Source organism: Papilio polytes, unplaced genomic scaffold (genome assembly GCF_000836215.1).
Source record: "Papilio polytes unplaced genomic scaffold, Ppol_1.0 DF824191.1, whole genome shotgun sequence".
NCBI classification, from domain to species: domain Eukaryota; kingdom Metazoa; phylum Arthropoda; class Insecta; order Lepidoptera; family Papilionidae; genus Papilio; species Papilio polytes.
In genome coordinates this window covers 2,091,535-2,115,422 of record NW_013525013.1, presented here as the reverse complement: position 1 = coordinate 2,115,422, position 23,888 = coordinate 2,091,535, and the positions used below count along the sequence as shown (strand labels likewise).

The 23,888-nt window shown below is 33.3% G+C and overlaps 1 protein-coding gene across 1 annotated transcript in view; it reads right to left on the bottom strand.

Moving 5' to 3' along the window:
* The window catches only part of LOC106110714 (reversion-inducing cysteine-rich protein with Kazal motifs-like), a 27,128-nt gene extending 3,349 nt beyond the window's left edge, over positions 1-23,779 (bottom strand). The window contains exons 1-6 of the mRNA XM_013292611.1: positions 23,441-23,779; positions 18,548-18,679; positions 16,247-16,302; positions 670-738; positions 264-300; positions 6-92 (exon numbers count right to left, since the gene is read on the bottom strand). Of these exons, the coding sequence (XP_013148065.1) occupies positions 6-92; positions 264-300; positions 670-738; positions 16,247-16,302; positions 18,548-18,679; positions 23,441-23,489 (430 nt within the window). The 5' untranslated portion in view covers positions 23,490-23,779. The remainder of the gene's footprint in view (positions 1-5; positions 93-263; positions 301-669; positions 739-16,246; positions 16,303-18,547; positions 18,680-23,440) is intronic.
* Between the last annotated feature and the right edge of the window lie 109 nt (positions 23,780-23,888).

Here is a 23,888-nt window from a genome sequence, read left to right as displayed (position 1 = left end):
GTCGCCAGCAGCCGCACACGCGTGCCGACACTGCCCGCCGTGCGCCAGTGCGCAGCAAGTCTTGCCCCACCACCCGGATCCCGAAACTACTTCTGCCCCACCAAAACACAGCATTAAAATCCTTGTACAAAATTAAACTTGCTTCTAAAACTCCTTTCAGATAAGGTTATGAAACAAAAACAATCTAAAGACGATTTACTTGAGATGAAAAAGTGCCTGATCTTTTAATCAGTATGTAATGAAGTAGGGAATATTTTTCTTACCTTGAATAGTTTGATTCATACATATCCAGAATTCGATCTGTAAAAAAACATAATAATCAACTGATAGTACCTTTACCCCTGGTTTCGTATTTTGTGCTAGGCTATTACGCAGTGGTAACTCGATAATGCGGCCCATACGTAACCTAATACCGATGTAAAGACATCCCCAATTACAATACAATACCGATAGGCGGTTTATTGACGATTGAAAAAAACCACTTTTCTGTGAAAGCGAACTCAATAAAATGAATGTAAGGTATCACCTTACCGAGTCCCTCTTCGATTCCAATTGTCTAAATTCATTGCAATTACGAATCTTTGTACCTCTAAAGTTTGCTGCGGAAATATTATGGGTTCTACACGGACTTAGAGTTAAATGGGGAGCATAAACATTTTCGTTACTTACTAAATCAGGTGTACAAAACTTATAAATGTTTTGTATTCTCTCTTCACGAATACTTGAGCCCAGTGACATCTGAAACGAAGAAAACAAAATTAATCCTGGACATCAAACAGAACGATTTCATAATACCCCTTAATTTATTTGATCCAGCGATTTATTATCTGTGCTTATAATCATCAAAGACTAGGGTAACTTTGATGCGTTACGAGTAGCAACGTATAAATCATGACACTTCCCTATAATTCATTTACATTTTAAACATTTTAAATTAAGCGTATAAACGATGACAGAAACTCTAAACATCATTACATTGTTTACGTTAGTTATAATTTATTATCTCTTCTTATAGCGCACGTGTCTGCAATCAGTAAGCCAGTGGAACACAACTGTGATGACAGTTGCTTTATTAATGGTCAGTTCGATCAGGATATGAATAACCTTAGAAAAACCTAGCATGGCTAAGTACCTCATGTTTTCCCCTTTTATCTGATGACCGAGTGCCTCATCAAAATGCCCGTCACTGAAAAGAACGTCTGAAATGTTTTTATTTTTCTTGTATGCATCCTCGGTTGAACAGTTAATTAATCAGATTTTTATTTGAATTACTACTGATGTTCATGAAATTAAACGATCTTAAATCATAAGACACATGTGTCCTTTGGACAACATTAGAATCGTCCGATGAAATTAATTGACACAAAAACAAGTCGACTCCCTTCTCGGGTTTCTAATTACTGTGCGCGGCTAAATTTGTGTTTCATTATGTGAGAGATACTATAATTAACTCGAAACTCGTCGCATGGACTGATTACAAATACACAAATATTTTTCGTTATTTTCAGATCGTCACCACAACTTATTAGTCATTCGTCTACATCAGTATTGGTGGTTTAATGCAAAAATTGTTCTATGTATACTAATATAATAAAGCGTAAACACACGCTTTGTTGCCTAAGATGTCAGCAGTTACAGCATATTTTTGAATAATTCTTTTTTTAATAAAAAGCCCTACTTACATTACGCTTTAGGCTACATATTTTCGCGCCACTAAACTTATAGGTAAAAATATTTTGGATAAAAACCCTAATGTGGGAAAAAGACTATAAGTTGCTGCCAACATCAAGAAATCAAGGTTGCCATCGTTTGACATCATGTCATGTCATTTTGACATTTGCAATTGATAATTTGACAAATGTAAACAATAAAATGAAATTTTTATAATTTCATGCGGATGAAGCCGCACGGGAACATTACATTCTACATAAAATGTTCTAATTGAACATTCAAACTGTTCTGTAGGCAAAATTTTAACTATCAGTTGCACTGTAAAGGTAGAAATGAGCGACTACGCCGGCTTTAGTGTTAAATTATAAAACTGGCAATTCTTATTTACAACTATGCTTCGATATTAATCCGAACTGACATGGGTCACCTAGTCCTGATAGTCTTATTTAATTCTTGTTTCAATGTGTTCTCGTTATTAGTCATTCGTGATGTAGGAAAATGTAAAGGTCAGTAACTAAAGAGATAGTATTGCTTTTAAAACTTTGTAATGCGTTTACGTCGCCAGTTGCCTGTTATCTAGGCTTCTTATCAGGACGAGTGTAAAAAAGGTTATCGCGCATTTGCTCCGGAATCCGATAATAAGATGAATATTATTATTTTAGGAACTTATTTACGTCCTTTATCAACATTTCGGTAATTAATTTAAAATTACAGAATAATTACGAAGCGAAGGGAAATAATACATAACTTCCCTATTAACAATAACTGCGTTTATCAACATAATTTTGTTACGTAAACATTGTGTTTATCAAAATTGAAAAAAAAATCGAAACGAAAGATATCATTTCTTTATTTTTTACTAAGTAATTTAACTCTTGCAAGCCCGATAGTATTCTAAACTATGTAATAGCACACAATAATAACTATAAATATGCAAATATATTCAAAATCAACGCGTAGGTTGACTTATTGTTTTATAGTCGATCATGAGTTACTTTTTGTGCATGGCTTGTAAAACAATGAGATCTTCTAATTTGTACCTACATTACAAACATGGACCTCCATTGTGATTGTGACTCGGCCGCTGACAGAATAAGTTCACAAGTGAATGTTAAGTTCAGTCATATTCATAACACTTCATCGATTAACCTTCCGACAAGTATCTGAACCTTAGGGTAGGTCTACACTGGCGCGAATGTACTTCTCATAAAGTAAAATGAACAACCAAGAAATAGTAAAAATCATCATCCTCCTCCTTATCGTACTTCCTTAGGGTCGGCGCAAAAGCATATGGTAAGCAATAATCAGTAGTTAATTCCCATTACAATTCCACATTTACTGTGTTTTTTTTAATAGTTTTTGAATTTCATATAGACGCTGCCAGTTATCGCAGTTTTTTTTAATGAAAGGAACTACCACTTATACGAGTGCATAAGTGGTAGAGACAAAGATATATAGTACTAATGTACGATATAGTAATAAAACAGCAAATGCAAAAAATGAATGTAACTAGTGTAACCGACCCTTAACTCTATAGCTGTCGGAACAATGATCATTGTATACAAATCAGATGTCGTTAAAACAAGTCTAATTCATCCGCAACACGGCCCATAAGAGAACATTGTTTGTACTCACAGTGCCTTTTGCTTAATTAATGCATTACAGTGCAAGTTGCTATTGTGAATAGAAGATTACTAGACTTACGGCCTAAAACAATCGATCAGAAAATGGTTTTAATTATTCTCGCCATTGTTTACATCAGATCGAGTTTTTTGGTTTTAGTTTTTGCTATCTTTAGACAGGTTAATCGTAAACCAAATTGACTCAATATGTGAATTAAAATAGCATATATAAGCAAAAATGTTTCGATATCGAAGATAGGCTTCGATTGTTCTCATCGATATACTCAAGGTCATTTAGAACAGAACAGTATGTACCAATGTACCTGAACAAGGAAGTCGCCGTGCATACAATACTTTACATCAGTGTATCAGTATTCAAGACAGTAACGCGTGAGAATCTAACATCGGAATACATTTACCACATGTCCACGCACTGGCAGATGATTGCGAGACGATAATAAAATGTATGCTGTTCACACGCAGAAAGCAATCGGTTCGAATGCATCTACTGCAAGTGGCGGCACCAACGCACTGACAATTTGTAAAACATTCGCATATAAAAATTCATGTGTTATGTTAGTTAAAAACAAAAAATACTATAATTATTGTTCTTATTAATTACTTTTGTTTTAATTCTATTAGGTACAATGCGGTAGTTACTGATTTTTTTTTTCAGAACGTGCGTTAAAAAAAACTACGTTGTACAAACGTAATGTTTCTAATAAAAACGACAAACATTATTCTTTTACATAAAATAAAAATAACTACGTTCTTTAACTTTATACGTATTTGATCAAATTCCCAGTCACAAATAAAACCAAATAACAAAGTTCATCTCAACATTCTGTTACAAAGTCTCGTTCCATATGTACGAGGTAGCGTTGCAAACGAATAGATATTTACTTGTATAAGCTATTGACGTGGGCCGGGGTAAAGGAAACCGAAATGAAATCGTTACTAAACGACCACCGATCCTCTGGCGTTTGATTGAAAAAGCCAAAAGATATAAAAAAAAGCCTGTTTTATTATTTACTTTAATAAATTCCCTAACTTGTTCCTTTGTTGAGAAATGTAACTGATTGAGCAAAATTTAGAGTTAGGTATAGTTTAACATTTGTAATATAAAATTAAACAGATATTCAGTAAAGAGTTGCATCTAAAATGATCACAAGTATAAAGAAGAATGTGGCATTTAATAATTCAATATGGGACGGGCACAACCAAAATAAGCGTGAGTTTATTTTTAATGTCTCCGGCATTCGAAAACGTATCTTATTATTCAATAGTCGGCGGCCATTTGTCAAGAGACAGTATAAAGCGTAGGTTTGGTATCGGCGGGCTATAAGAGGTGGTCTCATATTAGCATGGAGACAATCGTAGGGGATGTTGACATCATTGGCATTGACACGTCGGCAGTCGACACGTCCTGTGTGGAACGTGCGCCGAATCCTGCGGACGACTTATGCTTCCTAGAAATGCTTTCATATTATGTTATAACCTAAACACGTTTTCGATTCTATGATTGTTTTATTTTCTTATAAATTTTTACCTTTATTAAAACCGTCGACGGCAAGTTACCGTAAAACTGTTAATATTTCATAATGAATTTGATTACAATATGGTTTTAAATCTAAAGTAGTTTAAAAGTCCTAGTTATTATTTCTGAAAACATCATTTGTTCAAAACTATCTCTCTTAAAATCTCGGTCAAATAAAAACAATAAATAGTTAATATTTTTGGCTATAATAATAAAATTAAGCGAGAAAAACTTTAACTACCGTTTTTGCATTTGCCAATTTGAAAGTTTAGAGTTAGGGGCCAGATGGTCTACAATCTACGCTGACATTTTCAATAGGCTAGACGTGAAAATTCAAATGGAGGAAAATGGTACTTTCTTGCGTACCAGGAAAAAAGTTTCGCTTACTGCAGATACAAGTGAAATAGAAAATTGGCAAATCGGGTACAGTTTCCAAACTCGACTTTTACTATTTCACGAGAAACCTTTGATTTGGAAATTCAATACTTTTTCATTTAGAAAGTTCTAAAATTGTATTCAAAGAATGCTTTGTAAAAGTAAATTGACATTAATTAAAAAAATAAAAAAAAACATTTCATCACTTTGAATTCTTCTGTCGTTCTTAGTTTCCATAAATACTTGGATAAAAAGCAGGATGTAATAATAATTAGACAACTATCAAATAATAGTAAATAATGCCTACCAGTCTCTAGGGACAAAATCAGAAATGTTAACTAAGTTAGGAAACACCTAAAATAAACAATAGGTCTATTACTATTCTCTACACGTCTAGTGCGTCCATTTTGATTGCATAATAGTAATCATTTTGGACACGTTAATACTTAACGCAGTTACTATATGTAGATTTCCGCTACTGGGTGGTATATTTTTATACTTTTTTGTACACTCAATAACATATATTATTATTACTTAAGATAAAAATAGAGTGACAATGATTTTGTTGCAACTAGACAATTTTAAAATGAAAATTTCTCTAAACGCTTGAATTTTTAACAAATGTTGCTGTACTTGTACTATTTTTTCCATGCAGTTGTATAGCATATTATCATCTTAAAAAAAACTCGTTCGTATTCTAAATAAAACCTTTATTGTTACCAGACAGAAAACTAAACCAAATAAAGCAAATACTCAAAGCACGCGGTGCAATCTATTCACACACAATAAATACCATTAGAGGAATTGTTCCTACTGTAAGCCCAATAAAGTTCTGGTCTCGTTGCTAATTAAAACACAAAGGGCGCAGTTGACACAATAAAACTGAACGAAGCGAACTCGCGTGCCCTAAATAGTTTAGCAAGTGGACGCTTTTAATTATTAGTACGGGCTTGGTACGGAAGACCGACAGACAACGACAACGACAACGAAACTGGAGTTAGGGCTGCGTCTTAATGAAGCCACTTAACCCTTCAACAATCCATTTACTATGTTTATATTTTAACATTTTGACTCCATAAAAATCTGTTCAAACAAAACTCGAAGTTGGTTTTAGGTAATTATAAATTACTCTTTAACTCCCACACCTTTGATTAAACTATTGGAAAACTGATGTGCTATTGTCGATTGTTTCGCAGCTAATTCAACTCTTTGCACATCTAAAAATTGAGTAGTGTGCTCTCCATATAAGCTCATAGGAATCAAAGCGCGACTAAACAGTTGTGCGATAGTTTAGTCAAAGGTGTGTGCGCTCTAAGTAAAGGATTTTACAGGTAATAAAACAATTTGTTTATAGTTTAGACGTTGCTTGGCGTTAATTATTGGCACAGGAGACCGACAATTAACGGTATATTGGTACTACAGAGTAATAGGGCTGCTTCCTTGCAACCACTTGATTTTACATTAGCTAATGGATTGGATTTAATTATGTAAGATAATGGCTACCAATACCACAAGTAAATTAATTATTACTTTCATGAACGAGACAAAACTCTAGACATATTTTTAAATCCTATCTTTTAACTTAAGCAGAGTTAAGAACACTTTAAAAAAAGCTTATAGTTTTCTTAAATAACTTTCGGATGTATCAGATTAGTATCTATGACACACAAGTACTCAAAGACAATTCACTTATTCATAGTGAGTTATTTAACAAAAGTAGTTAAACAGAAGCGTATAAACATTAAATTTCTAACTTAGATGTAATCATCAATCATGAAGTTTGATAGCCCTATGCCACTGTCACTCAAATATAGTGGCGGGTCGAAAATAGCGAGTGCGGTAGGAGCCCGGTAATCAAAGGACGGAATCAAATTGCCGCCTCCAACGCCTTTGATGTTTCTTTGCGACTCTCTCTAAACATTCCGCCTCATTTTACATACGCTCAGTCGGCGTACCTCGCAATTAACATGAGTTTGCCTTGCCAATTGTCAGACGTCACGCTTTGTTCTTACGTGTTTGTACTCATGTTTACATCGTTCTAATGAATTTTCTGATAATATTCGTGGCAACAAGCACGAAAAAAACAGAAAATACGGCAACGGCCAATAATCACATTAACAAATATTTTACGAGCAAATCGCATTAAAAATACTCAGCGAATACGTGAAGTGAAGTTGAATTATGACCGCAAGCGCGAGGTTACCGGTTGACTCTAAATAAGCGAATTTATCCAATAAATCACCGCACTCGTTATCTGTGAGTGTTTAAAATGGAGCAGACGTTTACGATGGTGTGTTTACTAAACTCTTGTCGGGGTAATAAAGTTTGGGTGGAGTTGGAAACGTCACCGACACGACGGGCGTTGTGATTAACGAGCTGGAGTGATACGCCTTCCCCCCGGTCTCCCCTAAATACTCGTTTTCTTAAACTCTGAACGATAAAGATGCTGTAATTGATGTACGTTTAATGCGTTACGAACATTTTGATAATGTTTACTATCATTAGTTAACAAGTTTGGTATAACATCTACGTTTAAAACGTACGTTAAAAAGTTCGTCTTATTTTACTCAAATCCGAATCATGCCATGTAGAATGTAAATCTTCATCTAAAATATTATGCACTATTGTCATGCGCAATGCATGCATATGCTAGAAGTATTATGCACTAACACGCATGATGTATGCTAGTGCAGTGTTGCATAATTTCATTTGTTTATGCATTGCATCGATTATAGGTGCACGGCATGATAGTAAGAAGGCAAGATTCTATAACTTGAGTTTCAGATATTTAGCTACAAGACTAATTCTGTCGTTATCGCTTAGTGGCGAGATTCAATAAAGTTTCACATTATTCATTCAAAATATATAAAGACTAGCTGTTGCTCCCTACTTCGCCCGCGTGATATTAAAAATTAATAAAAAATGTAGTCTATGTTACTCGCTGATAACGTAGCTTTTTCATGGTGAAAGATTTATTAAAATCGGCCCAGTGGTTTTTGAATTATTTCAATACGTACAAAAATACAAAACTACAAATTTTTCTCTCTTTATAATAATAGTATAGACAACCAGGACAATTGTATTTTTATTATGAATTTGTAGTAAAATAAATTAAATTTATTACATCTGAAATATATCTTAAGTATATAATAAAAATTCCAGAACCTAAATCGAAATCCAGATCCGTTTTAACGATTTAAATGCGCTGAAAAAATATCACATAGCCTTCAATTACCGTTTGATGTTCATTCGTCGTAAATAAACCGGCGGAGTTCATTACATTATATCTAAGCGAGTTTCTTTGAAGCTATTTCGCACGGACGCGCGCGTTCAAAAATATATCACCTCACACCTCACACCTCACAGTAGTCGCTCGTGAGGTGTCACTGACGACTCTGTTCTGTTCCACGCTCTATATACCATTGTGACAGAAAAAAAATACTTCTACATTCGCTGGATGAAAAAAGCTTCTTAGACTAATGTTCTGAAATTCTGGGCATATTTACTTGTAGTTAGGTTTTGTCAATATTTATGTTTTTGTCAAACTCGAAAATATTATGCAGTTTTGCATAATAAAATGTTGATGACAAATAAATGCAAACATTTTAGATCGTTTACCGGCGTGCTTTAAGATGTAAATTTATATTTGCAAAGTCTTCATTCTAAATGACTCTCTAGCAAAGTTTACATAAACGGAAGAAAAAAAAAACTTGAAGTCAGTTTTTACAGTTACTTGAAGCGACTGTAAAAATACAGTAATACTGTCGGGGAGCTCAAATTTAATGACATAGCTCTTTAGTACTCTTACGTTTTTACTTTACTTAATTGATGTCACGTGATATCATTGAGGCCAGTGTACAGCCTGCCATACACGAGAAAAAAAGAAATTATCACTTCGCACCCAAATTGTTTCTACTTTTACGTTATATGAATTATAATTAACATATCTATATTCTATACTAATATTATAAATAGGAAAGATTTGTATTTTTCTATGTATTCGATACACGTAAAAACTACTGGGCCGATTTTAAAAAATCTTTCCCGGTAGAAAGGTACTTTATCTGTGAGTAACATAGGCTGCATTTTATATTATTTTTTAAATCTTATCTTATAATATCTTAATATCTATATAAAGTAAATACACCCTTTAAAGCATTTACTCATTTTCGGGACTTTGAACACATAAGAGGACTCGAGTAAGGCAGAAACAGAAGTATACGTATTACCTACTTTTATATTGAGATGGTTGCAATTTTCATCCGATTTCCGTATCAAATATCCTAATAAGAGTGACCATGTGGTTACTCTATCCTTCAGTGAACATCGTCTCACGGTGTCGCGAACGTGGGCCGGACCGGGGCACGGACAGACATGAAAGGATTTCAGATGAGTCTATTTTCACCCGCTTTGAACGTCCCCGACGCATTAGTTTGTTTGTTTTCGCAACTTTCAAGTTGAAGGGGAATGAAACATTTGTGTTAGTGAGGTATTACACTATTATTAGTTTCTATGAGCTGCGACTAATTACCGGATCTTTTGTCCCAAATGGGATTGAGGACTAATCTGGGATAATAATTGCACAATATTTCCTAATTTGTGCTTTAATTCTTTCTTTATACTGATTTACACATTGATTAAAGTAGATATGTGTTAATCCTGCTTTCATTTTTATATCTTTCCGATAAAAAAGTCTTTGACTCAAAAGGCGTAAGATACGTAAAAGCAAAAAATATATTAGATAAGTCGTACACCATCTGCGGGGCAATAAATCTAACATCAATATTGGTGCAATTTATTGGAGCGAGGCAAGGGAATCGCGAACGTCGGGTAAACGCTGCTAAAGTTGTAGAGACGTGATCGGAATGCGACGTGTCACGCTATCGGAATCCCGGTCACGCCGGGTTCCCAGAGCGACGTGACGCCACCGTGACGAGATTGTCACGTCGCGTCCACAGCCGTCAACACGTTGAATTATAATAAATCTGGACACCGGATAAAGGATAATCATTATACTGCGATCGGAATGAAAATTTATTTTTATTTAACTATCGATAGACGATCTTTGTAACTATATTTTCCTATTCTTTGTTTATATCATAATGTGTGAAACGGGAAAGCAACCACCTGAATCCGCTGAAATGAGGAAGCGACCGCTGCCCAAGGGTGAGAAGGAAAAAAATGATTTAACTCTTACAAATAAACCAAAGCCTACTAATCAGCCATGATATCACACGCACTATCTATCTTAGAAAGAGATTCTAATAATGCTCGTAGATGTTAAGCTCTATGTTAAAATTTATTTTTTTAATGTCTGTAAAATACAATACATTTCATAGTAAATTTAAAAGCAGTATTCGAAATTATTTTATGATGTTTAGTAACCTCTTATTACGTAAAAAGGTTTTCCAAACTTTGATTCATGATATTCTAGTACTGTAGTTTAGAATTGCGTCGCTTTTCCTTATAGTTTTATGATGAAAAGAAACTTTTTGAATAAAGAAAAATCAATACATCATTTTTAACGGTAATTATAAGCCACCCACAGTCGGTCTTTAATTGAAACGACGTTTTAACGACGGTAATTGATGTGGGAGACCATTCGATTGGAATATTAAAATAAAATGATTAACCATTTAAAATTATTATGCATTGTTTCCCTATATTTAACCTAGGGTGGATTTAAAAATAAATCTTTTTGTAATAGTGTTTTACAAATTTGTAAAAATTTTTTGTGAAATAAAAATAGATACAACAAAAAAAATACTGTCATATAAAAATTTATCAAACGTGTGAATATTAGTTTGGCGAAGTACAGTAAACAGCGGAGTGAATAAATATAGCAGCATTCGTCCGCGACAAGTTGGGTCATACGCGGCACATCAAAGCCGGCGGGCTCTTTGATCTAGTCGCCTTAGACGTATTCTGACGTACTTAAATCTAATATTAATAGAGAAAACTGGCATCTATTACCGATTACGACACTGTATAAAAAACGCAAACCGCAAATACAAACAAGTCGTGTAAGTCCAGATCTCGATGGTCTATTTAAAAATGAAGAAGGTATAGTAACTGCATAAACAAATATTACGTAACTATTTATGTTTTGGGTCGTTTTCATGGATGTTTAGAGATTTAATACCAGTAACCAATAAAAACATTTATTTTCAACTCATCGTTTCGATTTATGTCGCCATATTTTACACATATACCTTTTTACATCTTGTGGGAGAATATTAAAACTTAAAAATTTAAACACACTACAAAATGTTAATAAAATAAATGTTCAATATTTATTCACAATAGTTCGGCAGTTATTTTATTATTTCACTAACTTTTCCCTTTCACACGCACCTGCTACGCTGTTTAATGAATGTATCGTCTCTCGCTCAAACTGTACAAATAACAAATAAAATAACTTTCAAAAAAATCTAAAAGCTACATTTAAGAGCGTGCGCACACCTGAAACTAAAATATCGCACAACTGCTTCAATTTGATTCCAATTAGCTTATATGGAAATGCGCACATTACTCGGTTTTTAGTAAACTAAACAGTTGAATTGGCTGCGAAATAATCGACAATCGCACAACAGTTGCAACCATTCAAAGTCAAACCAATTCAATGACAGTAAAATATTTTAAAAAATTAGCAACATAGGCCCTAATGATGTATGTTGATAAGTTCTATGGAATTCCAATGCGATGAAATTGCTGTCTCTATTTTTTTGAAGAAAATGAGAGGGATGAAATTATGTGTACTATTGCCTACACCAGCCACCTAGCTGCAGTCGAAACCCATGGTTAGTCACTTACGGACTCTGAATATGAACACTGTAAGGCCGTAATAATTCCAACGTAACTGTCATATTGTTGTATTGTTCCTAAAAGACATTTTTAATTGGAATTTATTTTTATAAATAACTTCAAAATGACAAAGTTAATTACTATTCACTTAATTGAAATCGTCATTTAAAAATCTGGCGCAAATAACAGTCGCTTTGCTTTAAGCAATTAAGGAACATCTGTTTGCATAAGCTTTAATAAATACTTGACCTATTTCAGTATACATACAAAATATACTTGTATTAATTTTAGACAATAATGGTATATGTATAAAATGGCTAATATTATAAAAGGAAAGATTTGTATATTAAATAAAAGAATTATTATTGTTGAAGATTAGCTACAATCATTACAAGCCTAGATTGAATTGCTTGACCCACCAGAAGTATATGTAGACAATTTCTGACACTGACATAAAGACAGCAATCTCACGTTGCAATTTAGCTCCCATACCAACAAGCGCTGACAGATTCACAGCCAAGACAAGATCTGAAGACGTGTTCTCAGTAAACACACATGTTCGCACTACGTTATACAGAGAATGGCCTTTGGTTATCTAGTTCTCGACTTTGTAGTATGTTCTACGTCGACCATTGGCATTGTAAATGAATTCACTAGGCCATGAATTATTTGTTTATTTCTGTTATCCTAGTATGATCAATTAAGTCTTTTATGTCTTTAATAGGTAAACTAGTAAAAACTATCAGTGCTTTAGAGTAGGGCGTGATTGAGCGACGGCCCAGGGCGCGACAGAAAGAAGGGTCTGAAAGGGCGAACTGATAAAAAAGGGTCGCCGTAGAAATGTCGCCCTGGGCGCTAATAGCAATAAAACCGATGCGGGTTCCTATCTTTGGACCACATTAATATCAAAGGAGATGGTAGGCAAGCGATGTGCTGGTTTTTCGATGTGAAAATACCATAAAGTATATCTTTAACTACTTATTTTGGTTAAACTTAATGACAAAATTACAAATAGTTACTCGCTTCGTCAGCAATTTCCCACTGGGTAAAACCCTATCGAACCGTTCAATGAAAAGCCAATAAAATAACTATTTCCTGATGTCAATAGCCCTTGCCCCTTGTGCGAACAACATGGCGCCATGGTCATTAATTCATTAGGAAGCTAGATCAGACATAGGCGGTTCTGAAAGTTACTGTATAGTTACTACTATAGTATCAATAGTACTAGTACACTTTCGTGTACATTAAAAAAAATATTTATCTAATTATGTATTTTAGTCTAGACATGTCTTCAGCAATAAAAATAATTCTCATTTATTACTGAACTAGCTGTTCCCGTGCTGTTTCATCCGCATGAAATTATGGAAACTTTATTTTGTTGTTTTTATTTGTCAAATTATCAATAGCAAATGTCAAAATGACATAACATGACAAAGCTTGGCAATCTTACTTCCTTCATGTTGGCAGCAACTTATGGTCTCTTTCCCACATTAGGTTTTTATCCAAAATATTTACCCCTTAAGTTTAATGGTGAAACATAGCCTAAAGCATGACTTAGGGCTTTTCATTAAAAAAAGGATTATTCAAAAATATGCTGTAATTGCTGACATCTTAGGCAACAAAGAAGTGTGTGTTTACGCTAAATTACAATAGTATATATAAATTATTGATGTTACTTTTGTTCTACAACCTTTGGTTTTTATGAAAAGTTTGAATATTTAACTAGTCGTTCCTTGTTAGAATTGCGTTCAGTTTGGTGGTAAATAGGAATTGCTGTATAATTAATAGTCTTAAACAAAAGGGGTCAATTTAATTAAAATATTAAGGCAAATAGATAGTTAAGGATTTAATTCTTCAATACAAAAGGACTATTTAAGCGTATTAACAGTGCGCTTAACAAGCCACTTTATTTAGATTGCCGCCGTCCCGTTTGAACGTATTTAAAATTACCGGACGGAATTCGAATGCCATATGACATATTTTTTTACATACCTACTACTTGTGCTATATATAGAGAATATATTAAAAAAACGAATATAGAAAACTTTAGAAAGGATCTGTAATAATGTAGGACTTTTATGTAGACTTTAAATTTCAGAACGGTTAGAGTGGTTGTTGTAGAATATGCTTATGTATCATACAACTAAATAGATGTTAATTCTATTACGAGCATTATCGATTAAAACCTTGTTACGACTTTATAGGCATATCGTCACCATAGATCGTTATTCAATCGATATATCAAGATTGTCACAAGACTTCCGTCCGTTGGTTTCTTTTCAACGGCTGTATTAATCCGTCATCGTGTCGATTATAATCGATCCTAAATCGAGCATCGAATGCACTCGATTGTAAGATATTCAGAGAGTGTCGCGGTGGAGGAAGCGACCGTCACGGAGTCCTAACGAGACGGAATTAAATACGAACGAACTGTCTGCTTACAAGTTTTAATAATTTTCCCTTTTATTCAACGGTCGCGCGTTCTTGGAACACTATCCACATTGTGACGCGTTTCTTGATTAGAGTCGATGTGTTTCGAATAATATGAAATAAGTTATGACATTGTTTATATGAGTATCATTCACTAAAAGACAATTTTATGTTGAGATTTGATACAATTGTAGAAAGGAGTAGGAACACCGAACAAAGAATGTAAATAAACTAAGAAAGTAGATTAGACATATAAGTATATAGAGAAATGACGGATGATTATGGAAAAATAATAAAACACTATCTCTTCCAGAGGGAAAAGGGGAAATCCAATAAATTTGATTTAAATCAAAATTACTTTTAACGCATGTCTTATCAATAACTGAATATCAAGTATAATAGTAAAGGTTCTTTTCCACTGTATCCATTTATTATAGATGCATCGAATTTTAGGAATATCAATAAACACAATAACATCGATTACATTACATCAGTGTCACAATTACTTTATAATATCTCAGGCATACGGCGCAGTTAATATTTAAACAATGGTATAAATCGCGTGAAGTCTCGACCGTGCTTTGGATTCTCAATACAAATATCTGTTGGCTTGCATACGAAATACATGTGCATAACAACACAATAAAAATTGTGAGAAATAATAGGTTTAAATTTTCCAGTACTTTTACATATTTCACGAGATTTCTTTTGTTCTTAATATGACTATAAATTTCAATGCAACTATAAAACGATACTTTAATTTTGTGTACTGACATTAAATAAACCATGTTTTTCATAATAATTGCGCCCAGATATTTATAATGCCTGGTTTTGGGTTGAATTTTTCCAACAGTATTGTTAACTTTTGTTTTACGTAAGCACGTACTCAAATATAAACGGTGTACTTCACAAACAAAAATATCGCTGTAGTTAAACATCCAGAAAACATATAGTTAGTAGAAAATGCTTAATATTCGTAAACAGTGCACTGTTTAAAAAAGTTGTTCTAGAATTCTAACTTTCATTGATAAGAGTACAACCAATTATATTCTGTTTATTATTTCAATGATCTACTTAACAAAAATCTTGTTGGGTGGGCTATTTCTTCATAATAAACTTTAATTCCTTCCTTTCCTAATACAATACTTGAAACGGAAAAATCACGTTAACGACTCATCCTTTTTATTTCTCTCCATTATTTACTTATTACACAAGATCAAAGGACAATTACTGTCCATTAAACGAAATGAATCAAAGAACATCGAGACGTCTACAATGTCACGACTCTAAAAAGTCGGATGACCTTAATATGGACCGACACTTATAAATATCTCCGGAGAAAAGGTGGTCGGAAGTCGTAAATCTACTTAATTAGTCAATTTTGTTTTGTGAAAAGTTTGATTACGAATTTAAGTACGATTTATGACCTAAAACAATGAGACAAAGAACCGATACAGAGTAATAGCTATAACATTTTTTTAATAAGATAAATTGACTAAACAGATATTAGATAAATATTACGAAATTATCGACTTTAAGGATTTTATAGATTAACGATTCAACGTAATATTACGAGCGTGGTGGATAGAGTTAAAACACTTTGATAATTCTTCTATAACTAATTTACTAGCGACTTTTCGTAACAGGGATTCACTTCACTTTTACAATTGTCCTTTACACTACAAATTATTATATAAATTAAATGCAAATATTTTTTTATGATTATCTTCCTATTTCAGAAACCTACCCTAGTGAAACAGGATATACTCGTAGTATATAATAAAATTTTATTGCAATTTTAACGTACCTTTTCACAGACACTTCGACAGGTACCATTTGCTTTGCTGCAGCACGCTGATAGTTCTGTAATGATAAAAGACATGTAAGCCAAGCTTAATCTCCACTGGTCGACGTATCACAACAGCTGGGCTTCACCGTAAACTGCCTGCGACAGTTACAGATGACACTATAAAGCTTTTGATCTATTTCTCATCGCCTCTAACTCACATCTGTGATATTGTTCCACATTACTGGAACTCTCGACAATAAACCTTGTGGGAGGAGACGAATCGTTATTGTTTCTTTGACATATTTTAAGTGCTTCAAGAAAGAGATTCTATTTATTATGTTCTTGATAATATATGTTGTCAAAATTTATACATATGCAAGTTTGTCTATCATGAGAAAAAGCAAGCATTATTTTACATCTATGGCAATAACGAATCTAAAAATTAAGGAATGAAGTGAAACGAAATAGCTCGATGTACAGCAAATTACATATCTTGACTTTTATCTTAGAAAATAGATATCAGAATAAGCAAAGCCGTAGGTAAGGATATAGCATTAAGTAAACAAAGTAGACTTTAGAGTAATTCCAATGAATATCGGTTACAAGCTGGTTCATAATTATCAACTGTTTATCAAGAGCCCATCGACTTTGAGCGATGCGTAATCGATTAATCATATCTGTACATTTAGTTAATATCGGGATAAGAGAAAGCACAGACTATATTTACTAGAGACCAAGTCAAGCCTCGAGCGAAATTATAGGAAGGACGCAAATTGATAAGACGACGATGCGGTTACTGATTGCAAGCATTGACGGTAGTTGTATTTAATAATTCAAAGAGCTTAATAATTTTATAATGTCTACCTTTGAAAATGAAAATATAAGTTTGTAAATATTCCTACCAATTAATTCCATCAATAATTACCCTTAACTGGGTTTTGAATTATAGTTTTATTGAAGAGTCTAAAAATCGACTGAATTAATATGTGTCGACTTTACAAAAAAGAAATCGGTACAAATTTATGTGAGTTTAATGTAATGATTTAAATCAGATTATGTTAAATCTAGTGTAAAGTTAATCTGTTGAATTCATTAGCATTATCCAGTCGGTCCGTTACAGTCAGCTCTCGATCTCGAGACGCTCACATTCCAGATGGAACTAATTCGCCCAACCATTAGCTGCTTCCAGGTCAAGTTATCTAATAAATCAATTTATCCGTCAAGGAAATGCTATAGACAAGCTCCCTTGTGTTAAGACTTCTATTTAATTACGTTCCTAATCAAATAAAGAACGGTATAAGATGTAGGCGTAATTATGAAAATGATGCACTCGGGCTAGAATCTATTCAACTCGTACTCAAGTAGTATCCTATCTTATTAGATGTTAGAGCCAATGTAATTATTGTATATACATTTTTCACATGAGTTGTTACTTTATTTAAATGATGAATTTAAATGAAATTATTTAACGTGGAATCAGGGCATGCACCGGACTGAATTACATATTCTTACCACGATTCCAACCAAACAGCTAATTTATTTAGTGGCTGTACACACGGCATACGCAATCCTCCCCGCTCGATACAAATTTAATTGTCATTGTTATATATCCATTTAAAATTAGGTAACAATCTCATATGTTTTTGGTAATTTTTATTTTAATATTGAAAACGTGTACTTCACAACTTAACTCTTCAAATGTATAGAATAAACGTAGAAAGGAATAAGAAAAGAATGTGGTCATCGCAACTACCATTTCAGCACTATGCTCATACTTATGGTTGAGGAACTTTGTGTAAATGGTGAGTTAGATGTTTTTGGTATTCCATTTCCGATGAATCTCAATTTGCACTACAAGATGTCTAGTGAGTAGTGTCTGTATATGTTGGGGTAAACTGGATGTATACAGATCGTGTTACGCCATCGCACCGCATCTGCGCATTACTCGCGTGAATCATTCATACAGACGATTACAGCATAGAAATTGAAATGTTATCAGCTTGTTGTTTATTAAGCTCGCCCGCTTGCATATTGAGTGCTTTACTCGCTTACTGTTTTATTACATCCTTTGTCGCTGTGCATTTATATGTTTAGTACTATGCATTCCTTGTATCTGTATTTCCGCTTCTAAACTAATGTTATGGAATTAGGTTATTTTATAAAAGTTACAAGTTTAAAACTACAGTTTGACAAACAGCCGAAGTTACAGAAGTTGATAGTTAGTTGTGATCAATTACGTTCACTTTAGTACTTCTTAGCGTTATAGTGTAAAATAAATAAATAAATCCTTTAACGGTATGTAAATTGAATGACAATTACCTTGTGATTCAACGAAGGCTAAAGTGAAGCTCGCAATAATCAATTTGGTCCACCAACCGCAGCCGCTTTGCGCGCCGCGCGTTCTCTTCCTGCATACCTTCGTTTTGCAACTGCTTTTGCTTCGGGAACATTCTGGAACAAAATTTCATCGTCTAAAGTAAACATCTGTTTATAACTCTATTATATGAATAATATTTGATATCAAATACAGTCACGTTCACAGGTCGTTAATTCGTCAGATTACTACATTTATCGCTTCACCACTTCTCGTTACACATTGGTGTTAGTACAAATGCTGGTTAAGAATACGTATACGAATGTATCGGGAATAGGTTAATGTGGCTATGATACTATGGCAAAAATATTAAAAACCTACTTCTTAGAAGTGACAAGAATATAAACAAACTTGTATCAGAAATTAAATCTACGACCCGAAAAGTACACATTCACATTCACATTCACTTAATTCACAATCCTTAAATATTGTTACAGATAATAAAAATCTATCTTTAATATTGACTTTAAAATCCAGTACAAATAGCAAAAGGTTTTTATCTCAATATTTAAGTATGTAAAAAACTGTCGAAAAGTAAACTTGAAGTATTTAAACTTACATTTGGACAGTTACTTACATAAGAGTTATTTTCAACAAAACGTAGTAAGCTAGCATAAGTTGTAATCCTATCGGAGCTTAATATTTCACACCAATGGGCCACCCGTCTTGTTCCTGTCCGGACATAAATCTCTAAGGGTGCGAATGCGAACCCATCCCTTGTGCCCGCTTCGAGCCACCACAAGGCCTAACTGAAGAAAATGCCTCGTGAATTATTACATTTGAAACTTATTTATTATTTTATTTACATAAAATTCTGACCGTTAAATTATTGTATAATCGTCTAATCGCCAACTCGAACAATACTTTCACATTGATCTCGTAAAAAAAAGCCTTTGAAAATTTTGTTAACTGTTGTTATAACATAAAAATAAGGTTTCTAAGGTACAAACAACACCTATTTGGTACATAAATCATAATACGAACATTCAGTCGTAATGTAACGGAACGTAAAATCTTTTTCATGTGACGTCAAAACACATTTTGAATTTTACTTAAAAGCATTATCATGTCCCTATTTTGAACTAAGCTCATGGATAACGCTTATTCTGAATCCTCTCAGAGGTTGACCTGATCTGAATAGGTAAGCTTTATGTGATTCTGCTGACTATATACCTTTCTAAGGGTTGCCGTACACGGACAACTTCAAGCAGTTAGCGACCGACAGCGCCATTGCCGCACTAACCATTGAAACCGCCTTTACCACTACGTTATATGGCCTTAATATGGCCTTATACATACATACGACAATATCATTTGTCAGAAAAATATTTTTCCACAACAGTGAAAAGGTCTCCCCCATAAAGTCCTGAAACTTTTTTAAATCTTTGACAACTCTGTTCATTTTGTAAAGGACTATAAAAGCAATAGAGTTGTCAAGTTTGTTTATTTGAACCGCGTTGTATTCTTGATAGTAATGTTTTAATGAATGATGTTACAAAATACCTGGAATACAGCGCGTTGTTTCCTTGTTCGGTGGTATGTTCATGTCCCGAATACAAATGTACATTTCCATTACTCGTATATTTAAAGAAAGTCTTGATAAAAATATATTTTTAGTGTACACAATTCACCCCTTTATTTTTTAACTCAAACTCCTTAAAGATTCATATGCCTTTTTGTTAAAATTTAAATGTTTACATATTTAATTATAAAAACCAATTGTAACTTCATTAATAACTTATGAACCACAATCGGTCGCATAATGTAACTAGAAGTTTTGAAGTGATTTACGTTTATAACAATAATATTACTTTGTAGCTAACATTACGTATATAACCTATATTATTAATAATCTGTCAAAAGGTCATTGACCTGTTACAATGTTCCATACACAATAAAGGATCTGTTTCAATACAAAGTTTTTGTAGATAAGAGTCGTGCAGTCCTATGGGTCTCCGTACACTGGAAACTTTCCACCTTGGAGCACAATAAAGCATTTTTATTCACGTCTATCCCACTCCCTGGTGATTTGTGCTGAGAGTTTCTCAAAGATGTGAGTCGAGGTGTTCCCGACGTGACTAGTTCTAAATCGCCGAGAGCTATGTTCAAACTGGAGGACTAAGTTTAATAGAACAATAATTTCTAGATAGTTCTAGAACTTTTAAACGCACCTCACATCTGTCAGAAATAATAAGTCTCTAATATTTACTTTCATCTGAGTGTAAGAAAGTCAGGAAATGGACTTTCGACTTATTTATGTAATTATTTTATATAAAATCAGCCTAATATAACCCAAAAAGTTAAGGTCCATGTGATGTCTGTGGTAACATTTTGAAAAATAAGTAAATTTTTAAATTTTTTTTTAAATGTTCACTCATTATTGTTACTAAAATTGCTTTATTTCCATCCATCGCGTCGTCGTTTATTTTAATTCTACTTTTTTTTAAAAAATCATACGACAGCGCTTTCCATCATCAACCCAATATTTATTGTTCAAGATACAACCACTTAAGACTCCCCATTTCAGCTGTCTTTTAAAATCACGTTTGCATTGTTATGGGAGTGTCAGTGACGTTTTCAATTCGTCATTTATTTGATGTTAAATAAGAGCCTTTTTTATATAAAATCAAAAACCAAGCACTAAAATAAATGATGATAAAAGTGACACTGAAGTCCAACACAATATTTTATTAGTACAATTCATTAGGTTGTCAACCACTCGACCAACCAACCAATCATTCTTATATTTCTTATAACTATTTATTCTTACTTATATAAAAGGTTTTATTCAAATAACTTTTCTCGGCATTCTTAAAATTCCATCAGTGGTCTGCAATTCCTTTTACACGAACGACCAAAGGCCATTAAATAAGACATCTCTCTGAAATGGATGTGCTTGCTTGCTGGACTGATAGACTTCCCTAATGTAAGTGTATAAAATATATGCTTTTAGGAAATAGAAAAAAAACATTGAAAAACTGAGAGTAATAGACAAATGAAAATTACAATAACGCCCGAAGGATGTACGATTTTTTTCGCAAGGAATAAGCAAAGAAATGAAAACTGACTGAAATGTAAGCTTTTATACAATGTAACAATAATTAAATTTATATCACAAAGTCTGTACCATCTCTCCCAAGACTTCCTTACACTCGCCAACACTTACATAACATTTATAACTGCGGACACTTACTTTATTATTCCGCGAATTCCACAATCATAATACAGAATAATGAATTTTATTTCATTTGGTATCAACCTACGACAAAATTAAAAATTCATCGCCTACGTACATCAATCCCTGTAAAAGTTTTAGTAAAAAAAATCCAGTAAACAATAGAGGTGCGATAACGTGTTGGTATAGGAAGCCATTGCGTTAATGATGGGAAGGGCTTTGTTTGACGAAGTGACGTTAACGGAGAGAAACAATTGCTGCCTTCTATTGATAAACGGATCAACATTAATAATGTTTAACTAATAGAACCCGGAGTTGGGTGAATTTTTACGATGATAATAAAATGATATTTTAAAAATAAACTAGCTGTTCCCGTGCGGCTTCATCCACATGAAATTATAAAAACTTTATTTTATTGCTTACATTTGAAAAATTCTCAATTGCAAATGTCAAAATACCAATGACCTTACTATGGCAATCTTGCTTCTTGATGTTGGTAGTTCATATCGTATGGTCTCTTTCCGACATTATGGTTTTTATCAAAATATTTACCCCCTAAGTTTAATGGCGTGAAAATATATAGCCTAAAGCGTGACGTAAGTGTAGGGCTTTTTATTAAAAAAATAATTATTCAAAAAGATGCTGTAATTGCTGACATCTTAGACAACAAAGAAGTGTGTGTTTACGCTTTATTATAATAGTATAGAAGTATAGATTTGATTACAGTTCCCCTGTTATCATGAGTGATAAAATGGTATTAGAATATTACAGCTTTTAAAATTTATTACAATCAATGGTTAAACCCCAATACATAGTTTTACTAGGTATAGGGGCTCTACGCGCAGTGAATACTAGATTTTGTTACTTGATAAGATCTCTCATTACTTCGTAAGCAAGGCTTCCATATGTGACGGCATCATCTCTGAATTTAATTAACGAAGTAAAATGTAATTCGAGATTCCTTCTAGTAATGGTATATATATTACGGTCCACTGCCACACTCACAACTAAGGGAGCCCTTAGTTAAAAGTTAAATATCACAGCTCCTCAAAAAAATGTTTTCTTTTAATTATCTTTTACAAATATTACAGTTTAATGTGTATTCTTCTCATGAATTCCGCAAACATGCACTATTTTCTGTTTCACGATCAAGTACGTTGTTAATGAGCACTTAAAACTGCTATTAGCAGTTTAATTATTGCCCGACCGAGGATGTTGAGGCTACGCTCTCTACCACTGATACTCGTGAATTTATTACATTAAAAATATACGCTCTAGCACTCCGCTATCTTAAAAGTTTATTTCTAGTATCTATATTTTGCATATCTCGAGTCCTAAACTACATCTCTATTTTCTTCTTTTAGCAATTAGAGTTAGCGAAATTATATTTTAGTGTTTAAAAAATCCGACTTTTGTTAGTTTCGTAGCTTCCATATTTATTCGTTGGCTACGAACATAAGGGCTACGGTCGTAGACTATAGATTTATTTTCACTTATGTACCTGATTGCATATTAAATGATATTTGGGAAGAAATTATATTTTTTGGAATCAGTAACTTACATTGTTTAGTTAACTATAGACTGAAACTTTACGATTTTTTTGTTATAGTAAAATAATTTGTTATAATAATTTTAAAGCATAGAAATAAAGTTAGTCACATACCTGTAGTGTTGATATTTTTTATATTTTCGTTCTTTCTAGCACCGTTCATCTTAAACTCATATATCACATCAAAGCTTACAAACAGACATCTCTTATCTTTATGTATACGTAATGTTCCCGTTTCTTAGTAAAGATAACAAAAATTCACAACACAAATTAACTTCGATCACTTAATTTTAAAGAGACTTACACAATTTTATTATTTCCAGCAGTATTTTTATAATTATTTAAAAATTTCTACGTAATTATTCTTAAAACTTTTCCGATACCGTCGTAGAAATCGCGCGCTTTTTTTCACGAGTAGAAAACGCAACCTAACTCACAACCTTTCTCGCGCCAAATTGACGCGCTACTAAATAGACCGGTATAAATTCATTCAACTTCACGAGTAGACAGGCCATCTCTTTCACACGAATTAATTGCGTATACTTTCGTCTCTATCGCTCGC